Source organism: Limanda limanda, chromosome 1, assembly GCF_963576545.1.
Source record: "Limanda limanda chromosome 1, fLimLim1.1, whole genome shotgun sequence".
NCBI classification, from domain to species: domain Eukaryota; kingdom Metazoa; phylum Chordata; class Actinopteri; order Pleuronectiformes; family Pleuronectidae; genus Limanda; species Limanda limanda.
The window spans coordinates 2,963,383-2,991,287 of NC_083636.1; the positions used below are offsets into that span (position 1 = coordinate 2,963,383).

The 27,905-nt window shown below is 41.4% G+C and overlaps 2 protein-coding genes across 2 annotated transcripts in view; one reads left to right on the plus strand and one right to left on the minus strand.

Moving 5' to 3' along the window:
- The window catches only part of LOC133010310 (uncharacterized), a 38,681-nt gene extending 31,004 nt beyond the window's left edge, over positions 1-7,677 (plus strand). Inside the window, exons 11-24 of the mRNA XM_061077847.1 lie at positions 202-363; positions 455-565; positions 845-903; positions 1,419-1,566; positions 1,642-1,746; positions 1,836-1,988; positions 3,137-3,304; positions 3,421-3,594; positions 3,891-3,980; positions 4,067-4,150; positions 4,458-4,576; positions 4,833-4,941; positions 5,366-5,529; positions 5,872-7,677. Coding sequence (XP_060933830.1) covers positions 202-363; positions 455-565; positions 845-903; positions 1,419-1,566; positions 1,642-1,746; positions 1,836-1,988; positions 3,137-3,304; positions 3,421-3,594; positions 3,891-3,980; positions 4,067-4,150; positions 4,458-4,576; positions 4,833-4,941; positions 5,366-5,529; positions 5,872-6,013 — 1,788 coding nt within the window. The 3' untranslated portion in view covers positions 6,014-7,677. The remainder of the gene's footprint in view (positions 1-201; positions 364-454; positions 566-844; positions 904-1,418; positions 1,567-1,641; positions 1,747-1,835; positions 1,989-3,136; positions 3,305-3,420; positions 3,595-3,890; positions 3,981-4,066; positions 4,151-4,457; positions 4,577-4,832; positions 4,942-5,365; positions 5,530-5,871) is intronic.
- Positions 7,678-12,265: 4,588 nt separating this feature from the next.
- Positions 12,266-27,487, minus strand: rab27b (RAB27B, member RAS oncogene family). Its single transcript, XM_061074893.1, has 6 exons — positions 27,405-27,487; positions 15,187-15,360; positions 13,997-14,085; positions 13,293-13,396; positions 13,055-13,178; positions 12,266-12,467 (listed from the first exon to the last, which is right to left on the minus strand). The coding sequence occupies exons 2-6, from the start codon at positions 15,337-15,339 to the stop codon at positions 12,281-12,283; spliced, it is 657 nt and encodes a 218-aa protein (XP_060930876.1). The 5' UTR covers positions 15,340-15,360; positions 27,405-27,487; the 3' UTR covers positions 12,266-12,280.
- Between the last annotated feature and the right edge of the window lie 418 nt (positions 27,488-27,905).

Consider the following 27,905-nt stretch of genomic DNA (forward strand, 5'->3'; position numbering starts at 1 on the left):
TACAAATGTTTAAAAAGGTTTAAACTTTCTCCAGAAGAAACAATCTAAAAACTCCATACACAATAATCACTTATATACTTTAACACATGTTTTTCTATAGACACAAAACTTCCACATCCTTATCACCACATCCTATAAAGATGATTCTGTTGATTTTAATATTTAATGACCCTCCTCTTCTCCCTGCCCCCCCCCCCCCAGGCTCCCAGCGGCCTGTCTCCTGCCACCTCCGAGATGAACCTGTACAGCTTCAACAGCCGCAGCACCAGCCCGGTGGGGGTCACCGCCCCTCGGTCTCGATTCTCCGCCTACGAAACGCTGGTGAAGAGACGGGCCGAGGTCAACCACAACCACAACCACGTGGTGCGTTCACTGACACGCGTTCGGCACGGATTCCACACGCTCTGCCTCCCTCGTCCGCTCTGTATGATGTGTGTGTTTTTTTGTTCCTCAGCCTCAGGTGATGCCGGGTCAACACTACAGCCTCCGCTCCAACACGCTGGGAGCCAACAACAAGAAGGACTTCATCGAGGAACTGACCAAGCAGCTGGAGGAGTGTCAGAGGGTGAGAGTCACTGGTTCACGTGCTGGTCTGTGACCACCAGATAGAATCCACAGGAGTCCGATGGGAAAACCATATTTAATGAGCATGAATATCAATGTGTGATGGATCTGAAGCATTAGAGGTTTGGGGATTTTAAACCCATTTTGTCAGTTGTTGTCGTTCTGGTGAAGAAACACTTTGTTAAACTTCGTCCCTGTGTCTGTGTGTCTGTGTGTGTGTGTGTGTGTGTGTGTGTGTGTGTGTGTGTGTGTCTTTGTCTGTGTGTGTTTGTATCTACAGCGTAACCAGTTCCTGGAGGCAGAGAGTGTGGAGATGGAAAAGGAGAGAAACCAGATCAGGTATTTCTTTCTTTCTTTCTTTAATTTGTCTATTTCTTTATTTCAGTCATTCTCAAAACGTGGGTATAGATAGATAGATAGATAGATAGATAGATAGATAGATAGATAGATAGATAGATAGATAGATAGATAGATAGATAGATAGATAGATAGATAGATAGATAGATAGATAGATAGATAGATAGATAGATAGATAGATAGATAGATAGATAGATAGATAGATAGATAGATAGATAGATAGATAGATAGATTACTTTATTCATCCCCGAAAGGAATTTAAGTCGTCATAGCAGCCGGTATATTTGAATAAAATAAAATACAATACAATAGAATAAAATAAAAAATATTGAGGTAGAAAGAATAAAAACAGAAACACAAGATAAATAGGTAGATAAGGTGCAGTGGCAAGATGATGGTAATAGTACTGATGATATGATGGTAATGTTATTGTTAGACAGTATATTTCACCTCGAACTTTTAAAAATGTTTTTCTCAAACCTGTTCCTCTGTCTCAGGTTTGAGATGCGCGGCTTCCTGGTGAACAACGAGGATCTCCTGCGCACCAACACTCAGCTGACCAACGAGATGAAGAGGATGAGGGAGCAGATGATCGAGATGGAGAGAGAGAGCCAGTCGACAGGAGAGAAATACAGAGAGATGGAGGTATGGAGGTGATGAGATGATAGTGGAGCTGAGACGCTGATGATCTCGTGGCTGATGATCTGTTGCTCTGTGCAGATCGAGGTGCGGCAGGCGCGGGACATGATGGTGGAGGCCAACACGCAGGAGTACGCCTTCAACTTCCTCCAGCAGTCGCTCAAAAACCGGATCAAGGACGCTGAGGTGAGAGCTTCAGTCTCGTTGTGTTAACCACCAGACCTGTGAGCCGTGTTTACACGCGTGTGTCATACGTGTGTGTGTTGTGTGTTCAGGAGAACCTGGAGAACCAGACGCAGCACGCCAAGACCCTGGGGGAGAAGCTGTGGTTGGCCGAGAGACAACTGGAGGAGCACGAGGTGGACAAGGACTCGAAGGACAAGAGGACGTCTGAGCTCAACAGCAGCCTCCTCAGGCTGGAGGAGGAGGTACAGGCCAACTCATAAAACTGTGTAGTAGAAAATGAACTAAGCATCGTTGACAAAGTACTTTGTATTTGGACAGTAAGTGTTTGAAGCCTTGTCAAGAGACTTTTGTGACATTTTTGATGACTTGAGCTGTTTTATGGTCGGAACTGGTTATAGATAGATAGATAGATAGATAGATAGATAGATAGATAGATAGATAGATAGATAGATAGATAGATAGATAGATAGATAGATAGATAGATAGATAGATAGATAGATAGATAGATAACTTTATTCATCCCCGAAGGGAAATTAAGTTGTCATAGCAGCCGGTATATTTAAATACAATAAAATACAATACAATAGAATAAAATAAAAAATATTGAGGTAGAAAGAATAAAAACAGAAACACAAGATAAATAGGTAGAAAAGGTGCAGTGGCAAGATGATGGTAATAGTACTGATGATATGATGGTAATGTTATTGTTAGACAGTATATAAAAATAGTACAGTATATATAGTATATAATATAACATTATATATATTTATATATGATAGTAATTATACCAATATAATAGCATTATATAGTAATAATGGCAGCAACAGTATATATAATAATAATAGAAGTAATACAGTGAGACGGAATAGAGTGAGACCTCCTCCTATCACCTCAGGAAACACATGTGAATCAGCTGTTGTGTTTAGATTCCTCTCCTTCCTCCACCTATGGAACCTGTCTGGATTGGCTCAGAGAGACGGCCCTGAAGCTTGCTATATAAGACCCTTGTATCTGACTGTTCTGCATCTTCACTCTGAGATCCTAGTGACTCTCGGTGTGTTGATCCTTTCTGCAGAAAGCCCCTTATTAAATACACGTAGATATCTTTGTTGTTTCCAGCCTCTTGTATCTCAAGATTTCTATCACCTCATATTTAAAGTTCTGTGTTTTCCTTTCTTTCCTCTGCATGGAACAGAAGTAATCCCCACATGTGGCTGCAGAGGGCGCTGTTGCCCAGTAGAAGTTGCACAGTGTTGCTTTGAATAAAGAAACTGATGCAGAGTAGACAATGAATTAGGTTTAGTTAGTTGTTTCTTTGAAGTCATTAAGTTCTTAATAGAACATGCATGTGCGTGATCGTACTAACACCCCGTGTCCCGTGTGCTCGCAGCTGAACGAGGCGCTGCAGGTGTCGTCTCAGGCCTCGGCCGAGGTCAACCTGCACCAGAAGCTGCGTGACGACGCCCACATGCGTGTGGACGAGCTGGAGGAGTCTCTGCTGGAGAAGGACCAGGAGCTGCTGCGGCTGCAGAACCTCGTGGGCCGCCTGCAGGGGGAGGTACGGCCCACTCCCATCAGTCTCATGGGCTCGTTGAGACGTTACCCACGGCTGTAACATGTTCTGGTCTCTCTGGTGAGACAGCAGCTGTAAGATGTGTGTTTCCTCCTGTGCAGGTTTCTGGGAAGCTGATCGATAAGGAGCGGACCCTGGAGGAGGAGATCCAGCTGAGGGAGCGGATCCAGCTGCAGTGCAAACAGGCGGAGAGGTCGGTGGACGACCTGCACATGGAGCTGCAGGGGACCCAGCAGGCCAGAGACGACCTGGCCAAGCAACTCAAACAGGCTCAGGTACAAAGTGCCTCTTACTCCACATGTACATGGTTAAAAAACATCAAATACACAAGCTCGACCAATCAGGGCTCAGTCTCATGTCAGTCAGGACCTTTCATCCCGTTGTTTCGTTTACGATCTCATGATTCAAACAGTCCACTTGAATCAATCAGTCGTGAAAACCTTCAGACTTTGAGGTTAACAGAACATGAATTATGCAAAATCCTCACAATCTGGCCCAGTTATAAATATCCTGAGTTAAACCTCAGATCAGAACTGGTTAGTTGACGACTCTGATTTCTGTTTCCCTTCAGGAGAAGATGATCGACCTGGAGAGCGACCTGGAGGAGCTGCAGGACAGCGAGCAGAGATGGGCGGCCAAACACAAGAGGGCCATCGAGCAGGTGACCAGACTCGACTAATAATATTAATATTATAAATAATATTCATATCTCTGTCGGTCGTTGACTCATTTGTTGTTTCTGATCAGACGGAGCAGCTGCAGCTGAAGGTGATTCAGGAGAAAGAGCTGAACGACCAACTGGAAACTGAGAAGGTCGCCATGGAGAGACAGGTACAGTGTGTGTCTGTGGGAGTGTGTGTGTGTGTGTGTGTGTGTGTGAGTGTGTGAGTGTGTGAGTGAGTGAGTGAGTGAGTGAGTGAGTGAGTGAGTGAGTGAGTGAGTGTGTGTGTGTTTCATTACATTTTACACTCTAAAAACATAAACTACAGAGTTTCCAGTGTCTTAAAAAATCATATTTTAGGGGGAATTTTAGGCCTGAAAAGCTCAGCTAATATATTACGTACGAGGTCTGAATTATGCTTTATGAGTCTTGATTATATTATTGTTGATTTAAACTTGAGTCTCTCTCCCTGTGCAGCTGCGTCAGCTGCGTCTGGAGGTGGACGAGCTGCAGAGCTCCAGGGTCCAGGAGGACGTGGTGTCCCGAGCGGAGAGTCGAGCCAAAGAGCTGGAGAACCTGCTGAGGACCGAGGAGAGGTCGGTCACATGCTCCTGCTGCTCACACACCATAAACAACCATAACATGAGGATTTTAATATATATGTTATTTAGATTAAGATGGTTCCCGGGGAAGTCAGTAAATGTTTGATATTCACTAGAGCTGGGTTGTGTAAAGATTTGAAAGGAAACAGGAACAAACAGGAAGCTGGAACTGGTTTTATATCATATTAATAATAATTCTAACAGTAAATGTGTAGTGTTTGTGTATAACTCGTTGTGTGTTTTGATGCAGGAACAAAGCTGTTCTGACAAACACAATCAGCAAAATGGAGCGAAGAACCAACGAGCTGAGTGATCAGATGGAGGAGGAGCACAGGATAGCTAATGAGCAGAAAGACCTGGTGAGACACACACACAATCACACACACACACACACACAATCACACACAACCAGACACACACAACCACACCATCACACACACACACACACACACACACACAATCACACACAATCAAACACACAGAGATACATTTTCCTTTTAGAACATTCTCCTCTTTTCAGACATTATTATCTGTGTTTTTAAATATATATAGAAAATGCGCGGAAGAGTCTTTGAAGCTTCTTTCAGGACGTTTCTGTTTGAAGTCTTCCCTCGTTTATATTCAGTTTTTAGAAATGTTTGAAATGTTTTTAAGATTCATGCCGTGCAGTGAAACTCAAACACACCAAAACTGGCTCCTGCACGAAATCTAGAATGAAGCGTTGCTGAGCAGGAAGGTGTTTTAAGCTTTGTCCCAACTAACCGATGATCTGTGTCCGTCCAGATGAACCAGAGGATCCGCTCCCTGAAGCGTCAGCTGAACGAGTCGGAGGAGGAGGCGAGCAGGAAGGAGGCGCAGTACCGCCACACCCAGAGAGAGCTGGCCGAGGAGCGGGAGACGAGCGGCCGGCTGCAGAGGCAGCTGCTCGACCAGCACCTGCAGATGAAGTACGTTCTCTCTACTCAACAAAACCATATTCAAAGTCTGAGGATTCTATGGATTGTGTTTCACGTAAAAATGCAGCATTATGGACTTTAACTCTTTCAACTGTGGAATATTCATCTGTCTGTGCAACAGTTCCTGTAAAAATCCATTTCCTGTGCATATTCTCATGCTGTAGAAGTGCAGTATTAGTATTATTGTCCTTAAACTTGAGTATTTCATGTTACTTATTACTCACTGAAGCCTATTTTGACTCTTGCTGCTGTAAAAGTGCAAATTTCCCCATCCTGGGACTAATAAAGGATCATTTGATCTTATATTAATCAAACCTCATGTGTCTCTCACAGACGTAAAGAGTCTCTGAACATCCGTCAGACTCTGGACAACCTGAGGTTGGACCTGAGCGTGGACGATGAAGACGATGAGATGCCGCTGGCGCCGCCGCCGCCGCCGCCACAGGAGCAAACAGAAAACGTCACCAAAGTCTGAAGCCTGCGAACATTCACTCGGCACAAAACTCATCTGTATATTTATATATATATGTTACTATTTTAAAGCAGAAAAACTACAACGTCTTCACACTGACAGTGAAGTTAGGAAGCGTTTGTTTTGCCACCACCAGTCGTCCAAATGAAAAAATACAATCTCAGCTTTGTTCTAAAAAGTCCCAAAATTCCACCTGGATGTTTTCCATTTGTTTGCTCTTATGTTCTGAAAGCTGAAGGTGTTAACTCATGTTTTAGTTTTAATTCAAACAGTCATTTACTAATATTTCACTTGGAATCATCCTGGTGTTTTGGTTCTGATAATAGTTTAAATAGAGGAAACATTCAAGTTTCTACGAGTTGATTTTCCCTCTGAAAGTTCTGCTGAGTTTCAACATGTAAATTACATTTATAATACATCAATTTGTGATGTTTCCTGATTTGTATATTCCTAAACTAGATTTTTTAAATTATCAGTATAACATTACAGCCAAAGAATTTATTCGGAAATGAAGGATCTTAATTATCCATCGCCCCCTCCTGGCGACAGCAGGAACACATTTTATCCACATTAAAAACTCGACTGGTGGATTCACGACTTCACTGAAACTCGATTTAACTTTCAACCATGAAGTCAAATGAAAGTTGTGTTTTCTTCTCAGTCATGATCGGATCTTTATAAAAATAAAATTATTATAAAGATGTTTTTATCAAAACATCAGATGAATTATTGCTCGCTAGAAAATTCTGCTGCATTTTTCTTTTTCATATTTTCTAGATCGTCGCTGACAGTTGTCTCAGAATGAGGGTTTTTCACGTTAGAGTTTAGTTCAACATCTTCTGCAGTATTTAAATATATATTATTTTACAGGGTAAAAAAAACACAACATGGAACAACTGGGTCGTTGTTTCAGATTCACACACAGAAACTGTTCTGAGATTATTTATATGGAATATTTGTTTTGTGTTTTTTTTATGAGATTATGAAGATCCTTGGATTTTCTGTATTTGCTGTCGCTTGCCGGGAAATAATGAGTTTTACAGAATGAGACGATTTCAAAGTTCAGTTTCAGGTATTTTCGGGGTTTTGTTAATATATTAACAAAACTCACGAGCCTCCGTCGCAACGTATCTGCTCACAAGACAAGATTTGTAAGTATTTTTAAGTAAAATAGCTGAGATATTGTCCGTCTCCAACGTAAATAAATGTCTGGCTACAAGATGTTTGTTAAAAAAAACCTGTAAGTGTCACAGAAACCAACAGGACTGGGTCATCAGTTTTATTCACAGGTTTTAGTTCTCGGATTTAGATTATGGATGTTTTTACAGTCCTCTGCATGTTCCTTTTAGCTTTTATATCATGTTAGAGACATAGAGCTAATATTCAGATTCTCTTTGAATTCTCATGTTTACACGTGATGACGTATTTTAATGTTTAAACTGTCGGGAATTTAATTACTTCACAAAGTATTTTTATTTTTTTCCTTGAATGAAATTGGCAGCGTCGACAGATATGTAAAAAGAAATGAAATACACTGACTTATTTTTGTAACTACACTTCACGCTCTACAGGTTCTACTGTTCTCGGGTATTTATGTTTGTTTCACACTGTCTCTTGTGGTGAGAAGTTTCCTAAACAAAATGCTAATAAATCTTCTCCACTGTGAATTCTGTGTATCAAGTGGGTTTTTCATGCATTTTTTATGATGTCATTCTATTTACATAGCCAAATGTCAAAATCGAGGTCACTATGACCTCACCAAGCAAATGTTTTGCCTTGTGAACGTGATATCACCCAAAAACCTTGAAGGAATCCTTTCAAAGTTAGTACACACATTGACTTAGACTCAAGGATGAACTGATTATATTTTGGTGATCATAGGTCCAAGTTAAAGATCACTGGGACCTCATAAAGATTATTATTTGCTTTGTGAACGCGATTTCTCCAGAAGGCCTCAAGGGAATTCCTTCACATTTGGCACAAACATTCTCTCGGACTAAAGAATAACCTGATTTAATTTTGGTAATAAAAGGTTGAAGTAAAAGTGACCTCACAAAGGGAATTTCTTCCACTTTTCATCACTTGCCACAAGAAATATCCGTGTGTTCTCTAGAAAAATATTGAATATTTCACAGAGTATTATGAGAATCTAGTGTTGAACTAGTTGTGATCAGACACAAACAGTCAAGTGTTTAAGTGAATAACAAACACGTCAGATTCAAAAGATGTTATCGTACGAATTCGTCTTTAATCAGCTGTCAAATCTCACAATGCCGTTGCCATGGAAACCAGAGGAACAGGTCACCGGTCTCTCATTGAAAGTGTTTCAGCGTAAAATGTTTTTTCTTACAGTTTTGCTTTTACTCATGTAGACATTATCACCACGTTAAATTAAATTGTGAATTTGTGTCTTTGACTAAAGATATGATCCCTTATTTTCTTTTTCATTATTGTGCCTTCAACAAAATTACATCGTCCGATTATTCCAACGATAAAATGCATCTTGTGCACAGGAGATAACAAGTTGTGCTCAAATTATCTTGAACAATGAACATTCTATGTTTTCTAAAGAGTTAAATGTTCAGTACAGTGTTTGTTTGCGTTGCTGTGATACTGCAGCCTGTGAAAATGAAAATTCTTCTATTTTAAATCACTTCATTGTGGACAAAAAAACCCAAAGGGTAAAAACAACCACAGAGATTTATTTGCAGCTCAGACATCAGAAACACTAAACACATCACAGGTCATTCCTTTCTCATGGTGTCGAACATGCTGACGGTGCAACAAACCCAACAAACACACACAGGCATCAAAACTCACAGCGACAACGGAACAAACGTGTACAAACCGCAGGCATCAGAGAGAATTCACTCACAGAGAATTTCCAAAAATAAAAGCTCTTAGAGGTACTTGGATTAATCGTTGTTTTGATAAATCGGGCACAAAAACAACATCCGGACCTCTGCTCTCCTCTGGTTTGTAATCTATAATCAATAATGCATTAACATATTCAGTAGCTCACAGACGTAACAGAGGATCAGTTACAAACAGGCAGGACATGACTCTTCAAACTGTGTAAACTCTCCAAGTGAATTCAAGAATGAGGTTTATGAACGAGACGCTTCGAGAACAACGTGGACACTCGATGCTACAGAAGAGACAAAGTGATTTAAATAAAGATGATGAGCATCGGAAGCATCAGTTTAAAATCTGATGACTTGGTTCAGACGATTGTCACGATCGAAAGGCATCGGTTTAGAAAATGAGAATTTGAACTGTAACGTTTTTTAAATGTGAAAATCAAAACCGATCATTTCTATAAATTCAGAGATTCTGTCGATGCTCGAGTTGTTTGTGCCGAGTTGCTTGATTCGATCTGAGCTGTTCTTACAGACGCTTGTTTTATTAACTTTAATGTAACACGAATTCATAGAAATTACTGAATTCCTCCGAAGTAATTGTCAGTCAAGTTAGGCAACATGACATTTAAAGGCAAATAATTTCATTTCCTCCTTATTAACTGTCAATTTTACAAATAAAATAAGGTTTTTCCAGAATTTACAACTAAAATATAATGAAATCAACACTTTTATGACCTATTTAAAGACTTTCAAGCTGCATTGATAAGCATGTTTCTATGAATGATGGATGGGGTTTGTATTAAAGGTTAAACTCCAAGTGAACTCGCAGCTTTAACCTCCTGCAGCTCATCGTCTTGGTTTTAATCTTTTCATTACGCCAGCAGGGGGCAGATGTTTTCTGAAAATAGAATCTGGCTGTACTCTCCCTGCCCGGCATCAAACCTCCGACAGTTACCAGCCGGTGAGGAAAGTGGAACTTTAGACCAATTGTTTTGTAGCTTTCACAATGTTCCAGGTCTTAAATAAACTCAATTTACTTAGTGAATGAAAACTTGAGACAAAACAAAACGTGTTCTGTTAAATGTTTAGAAATGCATAGACTATAGAAAATAACATAACCTGTACATCGTGATAACATAAATTATGAAACTGTACAAAAACAAACCTACAGAGACACGATCGTTTCTGAGAACATTATTGTTATAATGCTGCTGAATAACAGGTAGAGACTGAGACACTGTCTGAACACGTATGAACTTATTAGTGTTGTGTATGGCACCGAGATCGGCTGTTGGCAAATGACTCTGTTTGGCTTTAAAACAAACAATAAAAACAACACACGGAAAAACAGACGTTTTAACCGAAACGCAGATTTTTACTCGGAGTGAAAAGCAGAACGAGGTTCGTCAAAAACTAATTTCTCCTCTGTGGCGTTTCCCGTTTTCGTTTGGCACAGATTAAACATACGTAACGATGAAGTGAGGACCAGGCCCTTAATTAACCAAACATAATAAACGTTAGTGTTCACCCGTTTGGCAGATTCTGGTTAAAGTTAAAGAACGAAAAGGTGGAAAAGCAGCAATGAGAACAGAAGATTTCGGTTGTTTCCGGTGCGACTCAACTTGGCTCAAGATTGTTCATGAAGTAAGGCAGATCAAGGTTTCACTTGACATGAGGGAAATCGTTGAGTCGCACTTGAAACAAAATAAATCATCTCGGGACCAAAGCGGATATTTTGACATTTTAATTCCGTAAATTTTCATCTATTTAGCGACTAAAAGACGAACGATTTCACTGAACTCAGGCGTCATGAAGTTTCTACACATCAACTGTTGAATGGTTCGTTATTCAACAAAACAAAAAACAAGATGGAGCCGCACGACAAAATACGACGTCAAAAGTAAGAACTTCAAGTGTTGAGCCCGAAAAAAGTCTTGTTAACAAATTTGTATATTTGGGATAATGTGACGGCTTCAGTTGAGATCATTAGCTCTCGATTGAGGTGAACAAGACTACAAAAAAATAACAAAAAGTGAAATATGATGTTAAATCGTTCAGACTGTGCTGCAGGTTTGTTTTCAGGAAAATATTCGTAAGTCATAGTGACGATGGAGCCACAGAGAAAACAAGATGGCTGAATTCTGTGGCTCCACAGAGGAATAACGCTTTAAGAGCCGAGGCAGTAGATCCGTTCGGAACAACACGTGAATCTTTGCCGATTCCCAGAACTCCACATGCACCATGCTGTACCCACAACACATCATGGACGTCTAATGGAGAATTAGCTGCGTCAACATGTATCAACATGAATAAATACTATTTCTAAAGAATCATCCGTCAGTTCTTTACGAGCAAACTAACTTTACTGTAGTTAGCTATACCTTTTATAGCTTAACTTTAAGTTAAACTTCTAAAAAGACAATCTTCTGTTAGCTAAATGTTTGTAAGCTGAACTTTTGTGAGCAAAAACTATTTTGGCTGAACTTTTAAAACCTTAACTTTTGTAATGAAAGTTTAGTTACATAAGTTTTGCTAAGAAACATTTAGCTTCTCCAAACACCTCCTCAACTGCCTTTGTTAATATTAGCACGCAGCTAGTAGCCACTGCTAACAATGGTGAGTACATTACATTACATAACATGTCATTTGGCTGACGCTTTTGTCCAAAGCGACTTACAATTAGTCATTTACGAGGGGCCATTTAGGGGTAGTACCTTAGCTGGTTTGTGGCTAACTACATTAGCTGCTTAATACTTTGCTAATAAGACGCAGGTGAAATGCTAAATACAAAGTCTACAGGGGCTTTAAACTTTCCTCTGCTTTGTCTCGGTGTCACGTTAATACCTGCTTAATATAATCTGGGCAGCTAATTGTCGATTAGCTATTTTTGCGTAAACATATCTATAGAAGGTTAGAGACACACTTGAGCTTATTTCTGGAAATACGGGTACAGCATCGAACACAGTGCGAAAGGGGAAAAACTAAGAATCAGTCGGACCAGAGGAAACTCTTTATGAACCAGATTCAAGTGGAAAAACTAAAGTTTTGACCGTTTTAACTCATTTGAATCTTTGAAACCACGTGTGAACCGTGAAGGAGGGAACACAGAGCTCCGTTCTCCGGCTGCTTGTTTCAAACGAGGCACATTATGTGTGTGACAGCGATTAAACTGTTTTAATTTCATCCCAGCGTCGGGTTGCTTCGTGGTCAGAGAGGCGACAGTTCACCGGGGAAGAGAAGAAGAAGAAGAAGAAGAAGAAGAAGAAGAAGAAGGTTAAAGGTTAGTTTTTAGAGAGACGACAAAGAAACATGCAATCAACATGACGGAGGAAAGTAAACGATGGAGGGAACGTGACGAGCACGATGGGCGAGCGCCGACAGGTCGTTTCCTCGAACTTGACCTCTTGACCTAACACGCACACTTCTTCTCGTTGGGCGGGGCTTCGCTGAGCTTCGTGGCCCCGTTGCCGTTGGCGGGCTCGACCGGCGGCTTGTCCACGCACTGCTCCATCCTCTTCATCACCAGGTCCAGCAGCGTGATCACCGCCTTGTCCACCTCCGCCCCCGTGGCCGCGCTCGTCTCAAAGTACGGGATCCTGGGAGGGTCAAGAACAGAAGACACTTTATTCAAAGGGATCAGAACAGTGTGAAAAACCAGGCACAAAGATTATTAACCAAGGTTCACGGGTTGAAGAGAAAGTTTGAGGGAAACTTTGGAGGAACTTGCAGAATAAGTGTCTGGGTTTTAAAGTAAAAACTCAAGTAACAATAGTCAAAATAATCATGTAAAAGTAATAATAACTGTTTTAATTCAATGTATTGCATTTTTTAAGTTCTCTACTTTTCTATGTAAAGTGCCTGGATATAATTTTTCTAATTTTTCTCCATTTCCTGTTATTATAAATGGCAAAGTCTGAAAATACTTAAGTAAGTTATTGTTAATACGTTTCTAATGTTTATTACATACATACATCCCTGAACTGAGTTCTGTTGCCAGGCAACATGAGACTGGAGAGGAACCAGGAAACAGTTTGACCTTTAACCAGGAAGTAATTTGTTTAAAAACTGCTGAGAGCAGTCATGCGCTGTGTCTTTAATGTTGTGTTATATCTCAGCGTTCGTTCTATTGTGCGTTTCTATAACAACAAATGTGCAAAACAATGTGCATGAAAAGTTAACGTACCCGTATTTGTCGGCCAGCTCTTTGGCCTGTTTCTCCTGAACCTCCCGCTGGTCGGCCAGGTCGGCCTTGTTCCCCACCAGCACGATATCTGGGTTCTCACAGTAGGCGTTGGCCTGTAACTGACCTGGAAATGAACACACATAGACGACAACGACAAACAATGAGATAAATTAATATTAAACTGACCTAAATGTGTGACAGGTGTGACAAGGGAACTCTTTTTCAAATACAAACGTACTCATCCAGTTCCGGACGTTGAGGAAACTCTGCTGGCTGGTGAGATCGAACATCAGCAGGAAGCCCATGGCGTCTCTGAAGAACGCCGTCGTCAGGCTGCGGAACCTGGAACACAAACCGGGTTCAGAACAGATAGAAAACACAAAAGCTCATCGGGCAGCATCTATATATCCTGTGAGAGGGTAGGACAAGGTGTAGTGCCTCTAATGACCACTGGGCAGCGCTGTGGAGATGTTTCAATGTTTAGGTTGATTTACATGTAAGGGGAAGACGTTGCTCTTAATGACAAACCCAAAAAATAATTATCAACCTCTACATCTCCTCTAATATCTGAGCATCTTTAAATGTTTTTCCTCCCGAAACGTTTCTGTTTCCTCTGAATCTCGTCTGCTTCGTTTCCAGCAGCGAGATCCAAACACAGCGAGAGGAACATTGGACTTCGCCGAAGAAATGAAATCAGAATAATTCAACTAATGCCACATCATCCTGTGGTGAGTCATCAGGCCTTTAGAAACAGATTCAACAGATAAAGGTCGATTCCAGTTTAAGACCACACACACACACACACACACACACACACAAATACACACACAGACAGACACACACAATCAGGCTGTTCTGTTATTTCAAACTGAAACTTTCAGTCTAAGATATCGTGGTCGTCGGCCTTTATATTAAGTTAGCATAAGTCCTGGTCCCGCCCACCTCTCCTGTCCGGCCGTGTCCCAGAGCTGGAGGTGGACCTTGAAGGTCTTCCCTGTGGTCGTCCCATTGGGGTTGGACGCCGTGTACACCTGAGGACAGACACACAACCACTTTAGGTTTTTATTCCACAGATACAACAACATGATAATCTGTGATGATGCTTGTAAAGAAAGCAACGTCCAGAATGAAGTCAAAGCAAAAACTCTCTAAATCAGTTTTCTGGAATCTCCTCGTGTTTCCAAGTTAACGTCTTCGTCTTCTACGTGTTCGGCTCCTCTTCTTCATCCTGAGATGTTTGTGTTCTTCCAGCTTCACGTCCGTCACGTGTTAGAAACCTCATCAACACGTCCACTCGCTCACTGGGAAGCTTCCACACATTGTCCTGCTTCATTCTCACATGGACTCACTCTCACACTTTAATAGGAGGCTGCAGGAAATGATCAGGAAATTGTCCAGAGACTCTGACTCAGACATTTATGTCCCGATTTCAGTGCAGGACTGAAAGCTGCAATGATTTACTCTTTTTCACTGCAGAGAAACAAAGGAGTCTTTGACAACCTGTCTTGAGGGGATTTGATCCTCAGGACGGATTCTACCACTGAAACCTGGAGAAAACACTGAAGTTTTTTGCTGGAAATCTTATGAAGACAGACCTTCCTTTTGTGATATGTGGGAATCGGAGCCACAGAGTGAGGCGGGCTGGGTTTAGCCGCACTGCTTTCACACATCTGAGGAAACACAGCTTTAACAGCTCTGGATGACTCATAGGATCGATCATTACACCTCACATCCCCTTTGTGTGCGTGTTAAGGTCACAGCTTGTTCTCAAGGTGGTTCATCCAGAATCAGGCAGCAGGTGAAAGTCTGTCGCTGCCTCTCAGGGTCTTTAATCAAACCTGGTTTTTCATTTATTCAGTTTTGATGGACACTGACACTGACTCCGAGTTCTATCTCTTTCTATCCTTTGTATTTCTTTTACCTATTTAAACTTCTAAACTATTTAATTCTACTCTTTTTAAACTCTTTTAATTGGCTTGAAATGTGTTATGAATAAACCTGACTCACCTTGTCTTACTGCAGCAGATCTCACCTGACTCACTGCTGCTTCTTTAAAAAAATTAAGACTTAAAAAAAAGGTCCTGGACCACGGTAACTGTGGCAACCAGGTGAGATGAAGCTTGAGAACTCACCACTCTCTTTTCCCTGAAGTCGATGCCGACTGTGGTGATGAACTTGGGGTTGAACTTGTTGTCTGTGTATCGGTACAGGAAGGTGGTCTTCCCCACGCCGGAGTCCCCCAGGGCAAGGAGTTTTATCAGGTAGTCATAATCCCCATCAGTCATAGTGATGACCACGATATCAACCTGCAGTGACCACACAGAGATGAAGGTTAACACACAGAGATGAAGGTTAACACACAGAGATGAAGGTTAACACAGAGACACACAGAGAAACTCACAGTGTCGGCCTCCAGGAGCCAGGAGGAGGAATGATGAAGAAGAAGAAACTGTCTGAAGTTTAACTGGTTGATGTAGAGACACAGGCTGTGTGTGTGCGTCTGTGCGTGTGTGTGTCTGTGTGTGTGTGTGTTTGTGTGGGAGTGTGTGTGTGCATCCATGTGAATTTTTACCCACTGGTGAATTAGTGAATTATTGGCTGGGGGATCACAGGGTCGTCCTGACCAGAGCATGACTGTCTGGGAAAGTAGTAACTCTTTGTGTGCCACTGTGCGAGTGTGAGTGTGTGTGTGTGTGTGTGTGTGTGTGTGTGTGTGTGTGTGTGTGTGTGTGTGTGTGTGTGTGTGTGTGTGTGTGTGTGTGTGTGTGTGCCTGTGTGTGTGTGTGTGTGTGTGTGTGTGTGTGTGTGTGAGTGTGTGTGTGTGTGCAGTGTAGAAATACAGCTTGTAAAAAAGTGGCAGCATATAAACGATTCCTTTATTCACAACAGAAAACTAATTCGTCTTTGTTGTAAAAGTTAAATCACATGACAAAAATCCAGTATTGGAAAAATACCAAAACACGTTATAAGGTCTTCAGTACAATTTACATTTAATGTTACTTTACCTGACAACATTTTATATGTTTTACTACACAACTTTTTCCTGGAAAGTTAAAAATGCTGTTATTTAGCAATAATAATTGCAAAAAACATGTGTAATTAAATTCAAAATAAAGAGTCCTTGTCCCCACGTGACTCTTGAGGTGATGAGAACAGTTTAGTGACAGTTGCAGCTGCACTGGTGGATTTCTTGTGAACTTTCTGTGAACTCAGTTTCACACTAACACACACGTACAAACACTCCTCATGACCACTCACTCGATTGAGGCTGATCGTTTTCTTCATGATGCGGGTCATGTGACCAGAGCCTGACGAATCAGTGAAGGCTACGTCGTGACCAAAAAGACCCAATGAGCAAGAGGTTGTGTCTATGTCATAATTTAAAAAAAATCTTGATATCTGCTCATCCAGACTAAAACGCAGTTGGAGTTTTCAAACTAAAAGGGGAACGGCAGCGTTTACAAACTTGCTGATTCGTAGCAGTATGGACGTCACCTTAGAAAACGCCACAGGAGGAACATCGGGGGTTTGATTCCCTGTTTTGCTTGTTTCGAACACACAGGGTCGTACGTTATACGTTCGCACGCGATTTATGAAGTTTTATGATCTGCGGCTGATCAACAGCTGCCGGTCGGAACGCACAAGAAGACATAACAATTAAAAGGATAAAGCTGCTTCTAAGTTAACATGGATGTAGATGACTCATAGCTTTTAGATGTTTAGGTGAAGACCACCAGTCCACGGCCACACCAGCGGCTCTGTGAAGCCATCAGCCCTCAAAACCAAATGGTGTTGATGGCTTCTATAAATAAGAGGAATGCTGTTTCCATGTGAAATTCTCAAATTATCCAGTGAGATGCTGTCGTCTGTTCGCCTCACGGCTAGATGTGGTATATTTAGAGCGGGGATCATAAGACTCTAATTCACTCAGCTGAGAGGAAGCACATAGAACACTGGGCTTTCTGGACAGTACACTGATCTCCTCACAATGACCTCAGTGTATCTGAGGAGGTTCAGTGAGAACCAGAGGAGCACTGACCTCTGAGCTACAGAACATATACCGCGTGTATATATATTCAATCAGCAGCTACAGCTCAGGTTCGTATAAATAGCAGCTGTTTGCAGTAATCGAGACTTGAAAGAGCAGCTGCAGCACATAAAAGTTAAATCACGTTAAAGTTAATTTTTGACGTTGTTCATAACTTTGACTTGGATCCATCGACAGTAAAAACCATTCACTCGAATCACAGCCAGGGAATCAGGCTGCGGCTTTACTCGAAGGTGTCATATGGACAATAAAAGAGATTAATATCATTATTTGTTTAAAATCACTAGTCTCATAAGTCTCTTAGCGTTACATCACCGGCTAGAGAATGAGACCAAGTGCGAGTTAAGTGGCCATAGATCTTAGATTATAGATTTTTTACCATATTTGATTTTAAATGCAATTGTCTTAAATTGGGTGTTGCCTATTTTATTTGTCCTCTTGGTAAAACGCTTTTTAACGTTATTATTATAATTACTCGACCGAAACAGGACTGAATGTGAAGGATTGTTATCAGACAGCTACAGATTATGGAGAACATGTTGTAGAGACAACACATGAAACACACAACTGGATATAATGAACCCAAGTTACAACAACTTCACACACACTGCTGCTCCACTGGAACACTTTCACGAGGAACTGTAGTTTTTCGTGCACGGACAAATAAATCATTGTTTCATTTTGTCTTCAGCGTCTCAAGGCGAGCGCCGCCACAGATGTTCATTTATCCTGGAACATGGATTGTTGTAAAACCCCCGGAGCACAATGAAGCAATGAAATGTTTAGTGAGAGATTACATCGATTTTCTGAGGACTTTGAATCAAACACAAACCCTGAGGTGATGTCAGGGCTTCACGGGAGTTTACGACTTATTTATTAGCGTTTCACACTAGCTCTATGCTAATTGAAATTTCCTTTTGCAGATGCTAACATGCTAGATATTAAGATCCACCCGGTAGAGGCATGTTGACGATGCTGAAGTTCACCACGAGTAAACCCAGCCTGACCCATTGACTTGTGGGCTGCCGTTCTAAAGCCACAATTTGTTCAGCGCCATCTTGGAGGTGCCGGGGGCGGAGCCTGACTGAGAGCTTGAGGACACGGCACATCCACCTACACCCATTGGATAGTACCGGCTGTCAATCACATACTATCCACGCCCCAATACAGAGCATTACGGTCTAAATGGATCATAATTTACTAAATGAACATCCGATCTATTGAAGAAGACATGAAACTAGAGATTGAGACGTAAACTCCTGAGGAAAATGTTTAATGACGTTATAAAGTGAGAGGTAGAGTCACTTTCTTATAGACTTGCGTAGAAACTGACTTCAACAAACAAACAAAATTTAAGACGTCCTAAAAGAGTCTGAAAAGATAAACCCTTTGATTTAGGTAAAATCCTGTCGTCTCCTCTGAAGCTGCCTGGAGATAAACGGCCCTGTGGTTTAGAAAGTGCAATAAAGCAGCTTAAGTCATTTTGTCCTTTAAGCAGCGGCTGTTAAAACATTCACTTTCCCATTTTACATAAATCACAGTTTGCAAATGGCTGCTAATGCTGCTGCACGCTGGTGTGTGGGAAACCACCACCAGGCATCGTGGTAAACAACATGTCACAGTGTATTTATGGTTATATTTGAACTGAACGTTAAAACAAACCAGACTTTTCTGATGTAGTTCATTAAATAAATGCTTTCTCACTGGGAGGGATTAATAATTTAAAACCAAAAGGGAAAAGGCAAATTTAAAACAGCTTTAAAAAGGTCTGGAACTGATCCCATATGGTTTCCTGTATCTGTCACTTCATCGCAGGTTTCTTATTTCTCCTCCCTCTCACATTTAGCATCGAACTGTGGTGGTTTTAATGAAGCCCTGCGGGGGTGTGAGGGTCGGGGGGGAGACGAGGGGGAGGACTGGAGCTTATTGATCTGTCGTCAGCGACGTCTGTAGCGTGATCAGTGTCAGTCATGATCCCCTGAGGCTGAACCAGCAGCCCGGTCAGCTGATGCAACACGACTCACACTCGTCCTTACAATGAACAAAAGCACGGGACCCAACTGTAGAGAATACTACTATTTCAAAATATCTGCTCATATGGGAGTGGAGGAGAAATGGCTTATATTTATTAATATATGTTCACTCATACCAATATTTATTCAACCAGTAGGTTTATAATTTGAGATTAATCGTAAAAATCTATGCTTTTTTTTAGATTTCCAAAATATTGCTTTAAAAGGCTATCATCAATATGTTTTATAACACCATACCATACATAAAAATGTAAAAAACAATACATTACCAGGGCTAAATTGTCTTTATGGAACTTTCTGGTGATTCTCAGCTTATTTCTTTCTCTGTTCAGCCAACAACATCTCCACTAATTGATTCTAACTGCTGTCTTTATGGCTGCAGCAGCTGTCTCCAGACAGAACAAATCCTCTAAAACCCACATTGGAATAATAGGTAGAGGACTTTAATGCTGAAGAGGCAGATATTACCCTGAAGAACAAAGACAGAGCTGAAAGAGAGTGAGTGTTGGACTTTCATTCATTAGGTGGCCAGATGTGCTAATGTCGCTTCATCCAAGATGGAAGTGCAAGTAAGAAACGGTTTGCTAACAACTTAGCTATTGCATATTAATAAGGTGTATTATCTAAATGTTATTCACATACTACAGCAGAATACTGACTAGAAACAAACTGTATAATGAAGTAAACTTATCAAAATCTAATGCAGAAAATAAATAAATCCTACATTCATGAAGGTTTGGTAACGTTAAAGGTTTTATCCAACTTAATAAAGCAAGTATATATCCACTATGATGTGTGGGTTCAATGTCACTGAGTTTGTCTGAACTATGTTCCCACAGTTACTCAGCGACCGGATGCTTTCATAACAGAAGCATCAGCACCGTACAGTAACAGAAGCGGCTTCGTCACGTACAGGTTGGGGAGGACAGCTTCTCCCTCGGGCCTGAAGCTCAACACACCGAGCAAGAACAAAACCATAAAGCACAAAGAGGCATTAAAAATGTATGAGCAATCACACACACAACAGGAGAGAGAGAGAGAGGAAATAAACAGGAGACGAGACAATCGGAGGAGTCGACAACAATCTAGTCCTGCAGCACAGAGAAGAAATGACTGGTGTGTGTGTGTGTCTGTCTATGTGCGTGTGTGTGTGTCTGTGTGTGTATCTGATCATCTCTCAGGAAGCTGCAGTGTTTCACTCTTCCTCCTCTCTTATCCTTCACATGAGAGATAACAACAGGCATCGCGACTCTCAGACTCACTCATATGTGATCCGGTTATTAAATATTAATACAAACACTGCTCGTTTTAATTAATACAACAAGCTCATACAACATGTCGCTGTGTATAATCGTCTTGAGTGAAAACACTAATATTTAAACTGGTGTAACTGCAACTTTGCGGCGGGAGATTAATCAATATCACCGAGAAATTAAAACTCTGCATTCACACCTGAAGTATCATATATGAAACAGGACTTTTCTCCATATTGGTCTATCTGTGGTGTCTAAGACCAACCTCCCATCTAGAAAAAATGCTGACTGCAAGAAAACAAGACTTCCTGTTCTGGAAAAACTGGCTCCTCATGTTGGTTTAGCAGCCTGATGAACTCAGGTCAGAAACATAAACAGTCTTCTACCGAGGTTCAAGCAAACAAGACGAACCAGAGAGACTCTCAGACCAGCTCAGACCCAACCTCCCCTATAAATAACCTGCTTCAAATCCATCATCTTCATCCAGACTTCAGTTCTGAAACTATTGAAGTTGATTCTCGACTAATCCGTATGATCTCAGCTCCACATTGGTGTTGTAGTTACAGGTTTGTATCCCTGGTTGTTACCAAACAGCGGCTGAAAAACACAGATACCCTCTTAGAAAGACTCCTTAAAGAAAGTAAAGAAAACTACAAGCTACATTTACACACTCATAAATATCAGTTCCCTAAATTCTTTTTAACAAGGTTTATGATAATTATTCCCTGGGAAATAGGTGTCAATGTTTAACCACCTCCTGTCCCACAGGGCGTTCAGTGGTTTTTGCGTAATCCTGCAGAAAAACAAACAAACCAGGTGGAGGAAATAATTTAAATGTATATTTTCTGATCTTAATATATATTATATAACCATTTTATTTCTCTCTATCACAGTATTTCTCTGTATATAAAACACATGTTGCCTATAGTGCAACACATCCATCTTGTGTTGTTAGGTTCACAAACGTCAGGTTAAATCCCAAACTGAACGACCGTATAAAGAAACACTAAAGAGTAGATTTACTCTGCCTGTGGAGAAACATAAATCCACCTGACAGACCCTGAGTGTAACTTCCAGCAACACACAGATCCATCACATTCTAAAGTCTGTTTCGAGCAATCAGGTGCAAATACGATTCTATTACGAGCAGAGAATCCAAACGTTGTGACCCTGGAACGCTGAGTTTTACTGGACGTCCTCAAACTCAGAGACAGACACGGGTCGTAAACAGCTCTGGAAACAAACCTTTCAGCCGAAACCAAGGTATTTAACTTCTGAGGCGTCTTTATTAAGGTCGTTGAAGTGTGGTTTGTTGGCGCTTCAGGCTGTTGGAGTTGCTGGAGTCACCTGAGGCCCCGAGAGTAAACATCTGTCTTCTTGTGTGTTAGGAGGCCAAAGTGTGAATGGTTCTTAAATGTGCTGGAGAACGATGACATCACAAACATTTGATCCCGAAGCTTCAACGTTTTCCACAGAATGAGTAAAGACTAAAGATCTGATCCAACACTTGTCAGAACTTTACAGGAAGTCGTAAAAAAGGCAGTGAGGGTGGATTACTGAAAAGTTGTGTGTGTTGGGTCACATCCCCACAAACTGTCGCTCAAAAACGTCTGTTTCACAAATGTCTCTTAAAGGTCAGCAGACCTTTGTCAGTAACCTTTGTGTCTGACTGCTGTGTCCTCGTGCAGCGGTTTAACCAAATCAGACAACTCAGTAATTTGTTTTGCAGCTGATCTGTGGACGCTGCTGACGGCCTTTTGTTGTCGTTACCAATCTATCGTCCAGAGACAACGATCAATAACCGCTGGGACGGAGACTGAACCATGAAGATCTAATTTGTCCAGATTTGTCCTCCAGGTTTAACTCTCAGACTCTCCGGGACCTTTCTCCATCTCAGAGCCACTCGGCACATTGGAGACGACAGGGACACTCGGCAGCAGCTTGGTGACCCGGTGGAAAACTAAACTGTGGCTGCTTCCTTTATCTATTCTCTTTCTTTTATCCAAACATACGAGTGTGTGGAGGTTTGTTGGGGGTAAATATCTTCTTACCAGGAGTAATGTTGTGACCACAGAGTCTAACTGAGTCTGATCAGATAGAACATGAAACACTCAGCAGGAGGCGGGCTAACATCTGTACAGACAGCTGGATCTGAAAGGTCAGCGTGAAAATGAAATAATAACACAGAGAGGTGGAAGAGCAGGGACGGGGAAGTCAAAGGTGCTGCAGGTTTATAGCAAAGTGCAAACACTGGCAGGGCTGGGGGTTCAAATCTGGAGATCACAGGGATAATATGAAACAGTCTGTTATTACAGATCTTTGACAAGGAGGGATCATCATTTATTAATACACAGAACAATCAGCCGTCAAGTCCGAAGGTAGAAGCTCCTGATGATTGGTCTTTTTAACAAATCAGAGTCCAGCAGAAAGTGTGGTTAGGTTTGCTAATTAGCCTTTAGTGATAAGTGGGGCTGATGGAATATCATCAGTTTTAAGGACATTTAAAGTGTTTATCTGGTGCTGGAGGTGAAGGGGTCACCAGAGATGGTTGAATTCATCCTGCAGGGAAACCGGAATGTCTGTTACAATAGTTTATGGAGAAATTCAACCGAGCACACAGCAAAACTAACGCCAAACAGAAAAAGGAAAATGACCGCACCTACAGGAACTCAAGCTACACAATAAAAGTTCACAGCTGAGTAAAACACAGAGTCACCAACGGTTCACACTTTAACCGACAATCTTTAAATCCCGAACCGGAAAGCTCCCGTCCCGACAGGCGTAAACAAACCTCTTCGAGTGGAAACCCCAAATCCTATTACGCTCAGCCACATGAAACTTGATCGAATACAAATCAGAAGGAAACACGGTGGAATTCAAACTAATGTGGAGACACACAACTGTACATTGTGCTGCAACCTGCCGGTCTCATGACTCCTTCAGGACCTTTAACCTGGTTACAGTTTACAAACTCGTGCACAGTAAACTGCTGGGATCGTTGGGAGGGATGTGGGTTTCAGAACAGCATCTCTACAAACTACTGTAACTGTTCACACCATGTTCATTAAGCAAATAAGAGAGAGTGAGAGGAGGAGGTAAAACCACGGACTGAAAATAAAGATGGACGTTGCACCTTCACTTCCTTCAACTGTGCAATAATGAAGCCAAATTATCTCGGACACGAGCGCGGCCATCTTGAAATGATGACGTAATCTGGAGCCAGATTCTGTAAAGTAATCACAGAGCTTTTAAAGTCGAGGTATTTTGCCAAAATGGAACCGTTGGCAAAAGGGAAGGGAAATAATAATAATAATATTAATAATAATAATGGCTCCTCTTCCGTTTAGCTGTTCCTTCATAATAATGAGCCAATATTTACAAATCCAGGAGCCTGGATACAGTTACAGCTAAATAGACTCAGTCATTATGAACACTATTAGTGAAGGATTAGTTCAAATGTCTTTATTTGTTGAACACGAGCTCTGATCTCCTCTCTGCTCAGTTCAGCTCATTTCTATCGTTTCTTTTCTCATAGTTCAGTCGCCTCCTCTCAATCCTCCTCATCTCTTCTCCTCATCATCATCACACTTGGCCTCATCGAGTCGGAGGTCACGTGACCAGTCAGCTGACTACATTTGTGGTCCCAATGTTCGCCTCAGGACACGAGAGAAACACACAACATCATTATGAGCCGGAGCCCAGCCCGCCCTACTCCCTGAAGTCTGCTGGGTCCTAAAGCAGAAAGAAATCCACTGGAGGAGAATTCACGGCTCACTTCAGTTTGTCCTTTTTACATTTTATGGAGAAGCAGAGGATAAGTGATTTTTATGGTACAAACACAAAAGTCTTTATACCAGATTTAACCTTCAGAGATCACCACACCACAATCTAACTCTAATTTATCACCATCTGGTTTTCTGCCTCTTAATCCAACTAAGGGGTTTCCCTCTCTGATCCTATCTGAGGTCCAGGAGTCCAGTGATGTCAACACAGAGTGATTACTGAGTTGTTACTTGGAGATCGTATCTGAGACAGGACAACGTGGCTGGAAAGCATCAGTCCGCCCGGTGGAGGTCGGCTGCAGGAGCTTTGACACTGTTAACTGTTTTGCATTTAGCATTTCACTTTTTACTCCACTTTTTCTATTTTATATTTTTTACATATTTTTATTCAGAAATGTTTATCTCAAAATAAATGTTACTTTTTATAAATATTGATAAAAAGTGAGTAAATTAGAAGTAAACAGTGAGTAAATATATACTGGTTTCCAATTTTTTATTGCTCTCCTATGCATGCTGTATTTATTGCGTCTTTATGTTTCTATGTTCATTGTTTGCACCAATTACCAGAGCAAATTCCTTGTATGTGTGAACGTACTTGGCAATAAAATACTTCTGATTCTGATTCTGATTTACATCCAGCATCAGGTTGCCCAGAGATCTAGGAATCCATGGACCTGCACCGGACCAATAAAGAAACACGAGGGACAACAGAACGCTGCAGCTAATGGCTCTGGATCAGGAAGTTAGTCCCCGACTTGGCCCCACGATCATCGGGACACACCCAGGTCTGATCAGCCTGCGGGGGGGGGCCTGCCTTATCAGCAGGAGTCTTGTGATTAAAAGGCTGAAACCAACAGTTGATGCTAAGTTACAGAACTAATGATATGTCCCTAACATCCGCTGGTGCTTGACAACTAGTGCAGAAGACTTTAAAAAAAACAGACAAACTGGTCTTGGAGGAGGTTTGTGCTCCACTTCATATTATTCAAGATATACAAGATCTTGTCCTTTTCAGCAAATACATAATCTAAATCCTGGTATTTATTTGGAATTTGGAAGATAAAACAAAGAACAAATGGTTATTTTATCCAAACACAAACCCAGACATTTTTAAAACCAGAGAAAAATCCTTCCAAAGATGTTCAACTCCACTTTTTATCCTGCTGCTTTATTACAAATGTGTTGATTAAATGCGTAGAGATTCCTGCACAGTCCCACGTGGACTCTGAGCCTCCGGCAGAGGAACTGATCCAATTTCACCACATAAGAAATTCAGCTTCACTGCAGCAGAGGGTTTCAATTTAAACTCCCAAAAGCCTTAAAAATAGCAATTCTACTTAATATTATGCTTCTGTCCAGATGAAAAGGGTTTTAAACATTTAATGATGTGAAAATTCTGAATCTGCTAAATCCAAAGCATGTTTCGGCTTCACAGTTTGTTCACATGTTCATATTCTGGCTTTATTTCTGGATAGTGAGAGGACTTATAGATGTAAAACAGTTTATGGTAGAAATCCATTAACCTTTGCAACCAATCAAATTAGACTAACAATCTGCAGCTAACTTATTATTTAGTCACAATGACGTAGATAAGTTCTTAAAACAAAAAGTTTGTTCCAACTGCAAATTCTAACAACTCCTCAGTTCATGTTTGACATTTCCCTTTAGTGCCGAGAGCAAGACGCCATGTTGTCATTCCCACGGGGAGATTTAAACTAAACACACACGCTCATGTGATTTTTATTTTTCAAAATGGGGCCTGTGTTTTTAACCATTATTATAACGTGCTCAACTCAAATATTTACCAATGACTCAGTTGGGTTATGAATCATGGAAGAGGAAACAACTCTGATCTGTGAGCAGCAGGACGAGATATTTATGAATGTAACATCAACACTTTCTGTCTCATCCAGTGGCTCTGCAGTTAATTTCCGTTTTCCTGACATCTCACAAGATTTAAATGATGTCATTTAAATGATGTCATTTAAATCTCCCAGCCACCAGCACTTCTGCAGTCAAACTAGTTTCAGGATAATGTTGTTCAAACAAAGCTCGTGGGGTTTCGGCTAAGTTGAAGAAGCTCCTCTCAAGATAAAGTTCAGTTCACTAGTCAAACAAAACAAGAGTGAGATGAGAACAAAATGAATTCCACTGTAAATCTTCAGTGTGTTAGTTTCATACACAAACAGTGTGTTGACGTGTCTACACTTTGAAAGTTTGACAATAAATGAACTTACGTCTGTTTAAATCTTGTCTTTGACAGAAAAAATAAGAAAAAACACAAGTTGTTAACCTGATCAAACAAAGGGGATCAGTGATTGGTCGCACATTCACCGTTCACTACAGGGCCGTCACCAGGAGGGGGCTTTGGGGTTCAATGCCCCTCCATCATGCACTAATCCACCTCCCGAAGTAAAATCATTTTCACACAGACAAATGGAACAGAAATGAACCGCATAGATAAACAAGCGTGTCCACTGTAAACTCCTCTGGGAGTAAAGGAGAAATATTTTGCAAACAGCTGTTTTGGCCTTTTAACCGTCTTTAAAAAGTTTTTTAAAGAAAACACAAGTTTGAAACATTTGCCGTCAGAGCAGGAACTTTGCATCATCCTCCCTCAACATCTCGGAGGAAAGATCGGTGCACATTAACCGCCTGCTCGTCTCAGAGGGAGCTAGGAAGTGTTTTTACTTGATATCTTTCAGTGATTTCACGAAAATTGATGCACTTTAAATTAAACATAATATATTTGAGGTGTCGTCATTTTCACTCCCCCAAGGATAAAGCCACGTTTTATCATTTCAGAAGTTGAATAATGTGAGTCTGACTCCTTCAGGAACTTTTGGCAAAGCCGCTCCTTGTTTCAGATGACGCTCAATAAACTTTTTAAAACCCGATGCCATGTTTTCTCATCAGCTCTTCATGAAACACAAAGCAGCCTGCGACTCTCCCTCAGACCATCACCACCGTCATGAGACTGAGCATCAGAGACATGAGCAGCTTCTGTCCTCCGAGCTCAGACGAGTCTCCTGGATGAAGCTCTCTCACCAGCGGTTATCAACTTGTAGAATAGCGTGTGATCACATTCCTCAGATGCTGCGATACCCGACTATAAACTCCTGTCGTCTGCTGAACGCCCGTCTCTGTCTCTTCAGCCTGTGGCACACAAACCTGAGCTGCAGCTGGACAAAAGACACCAAACCAACATCCTGCTGATCCCGCGGAGCTGCTTACCTCTCAGTGGCTCCGCTGTTGAATCAACAGTGTGAGATCCTGAGGGAGAACGACAGCTGACCAGCAGCCCCTGCATCCACACCCAGCCGGCGTCGGAATGAGTGACGGACTGAGGCTGGTCTCTGGACGAGTGGATGACTAGTTCAGCTGGAGGCAGCGCAGCACGGAGGAAGTCACTCCCCCCCCCCCGACCAGCTGACTGGCTGCAGGGGCCGATGACTCTGACTTCATGTTTGTTGTCTCGGTGATTAACTTGTTCACCTCCCTCCAGTCTGAACGAGCAAACTGACAAACAAGGATGTTACTGAATAAACCTGCCTCACGATCTTACCCAAACAACAACTAACTAACTAGACATCGAACAAACTAACTAACCTCCAGCGAAAACAACTGAACAACTGACTGAACTTATTGAAGAACTGACTGGTTAACTAACCAACTCACAACCCACATACATTGTTTACCCATTAACTTTAGGTCTGAATTAGTAACTGAATGATT

Coding starts and splice junctions, on each gene's coding strand:
- rab27b (XM_061074893.1), bottom strand. CDS start 15,339: ATGACTGATGGGGATTATGACTACCTGATAAAACTCCTTGCCCTGGGG. Junction 13,397..13,996: donor GACACGGCCGGACAGGAGAG/GTGGGCGGGACC, acceptor TTTGTGTTCCAG/GTTCCGCAGCCTGACGACGG. Junction 12,468..13,054: donor GAGCTGGCCGACAAATACGG/GTACGTTAACTT, acceptor TGACCCTCCCAG/GATCCCGTACTTTGAGACGA.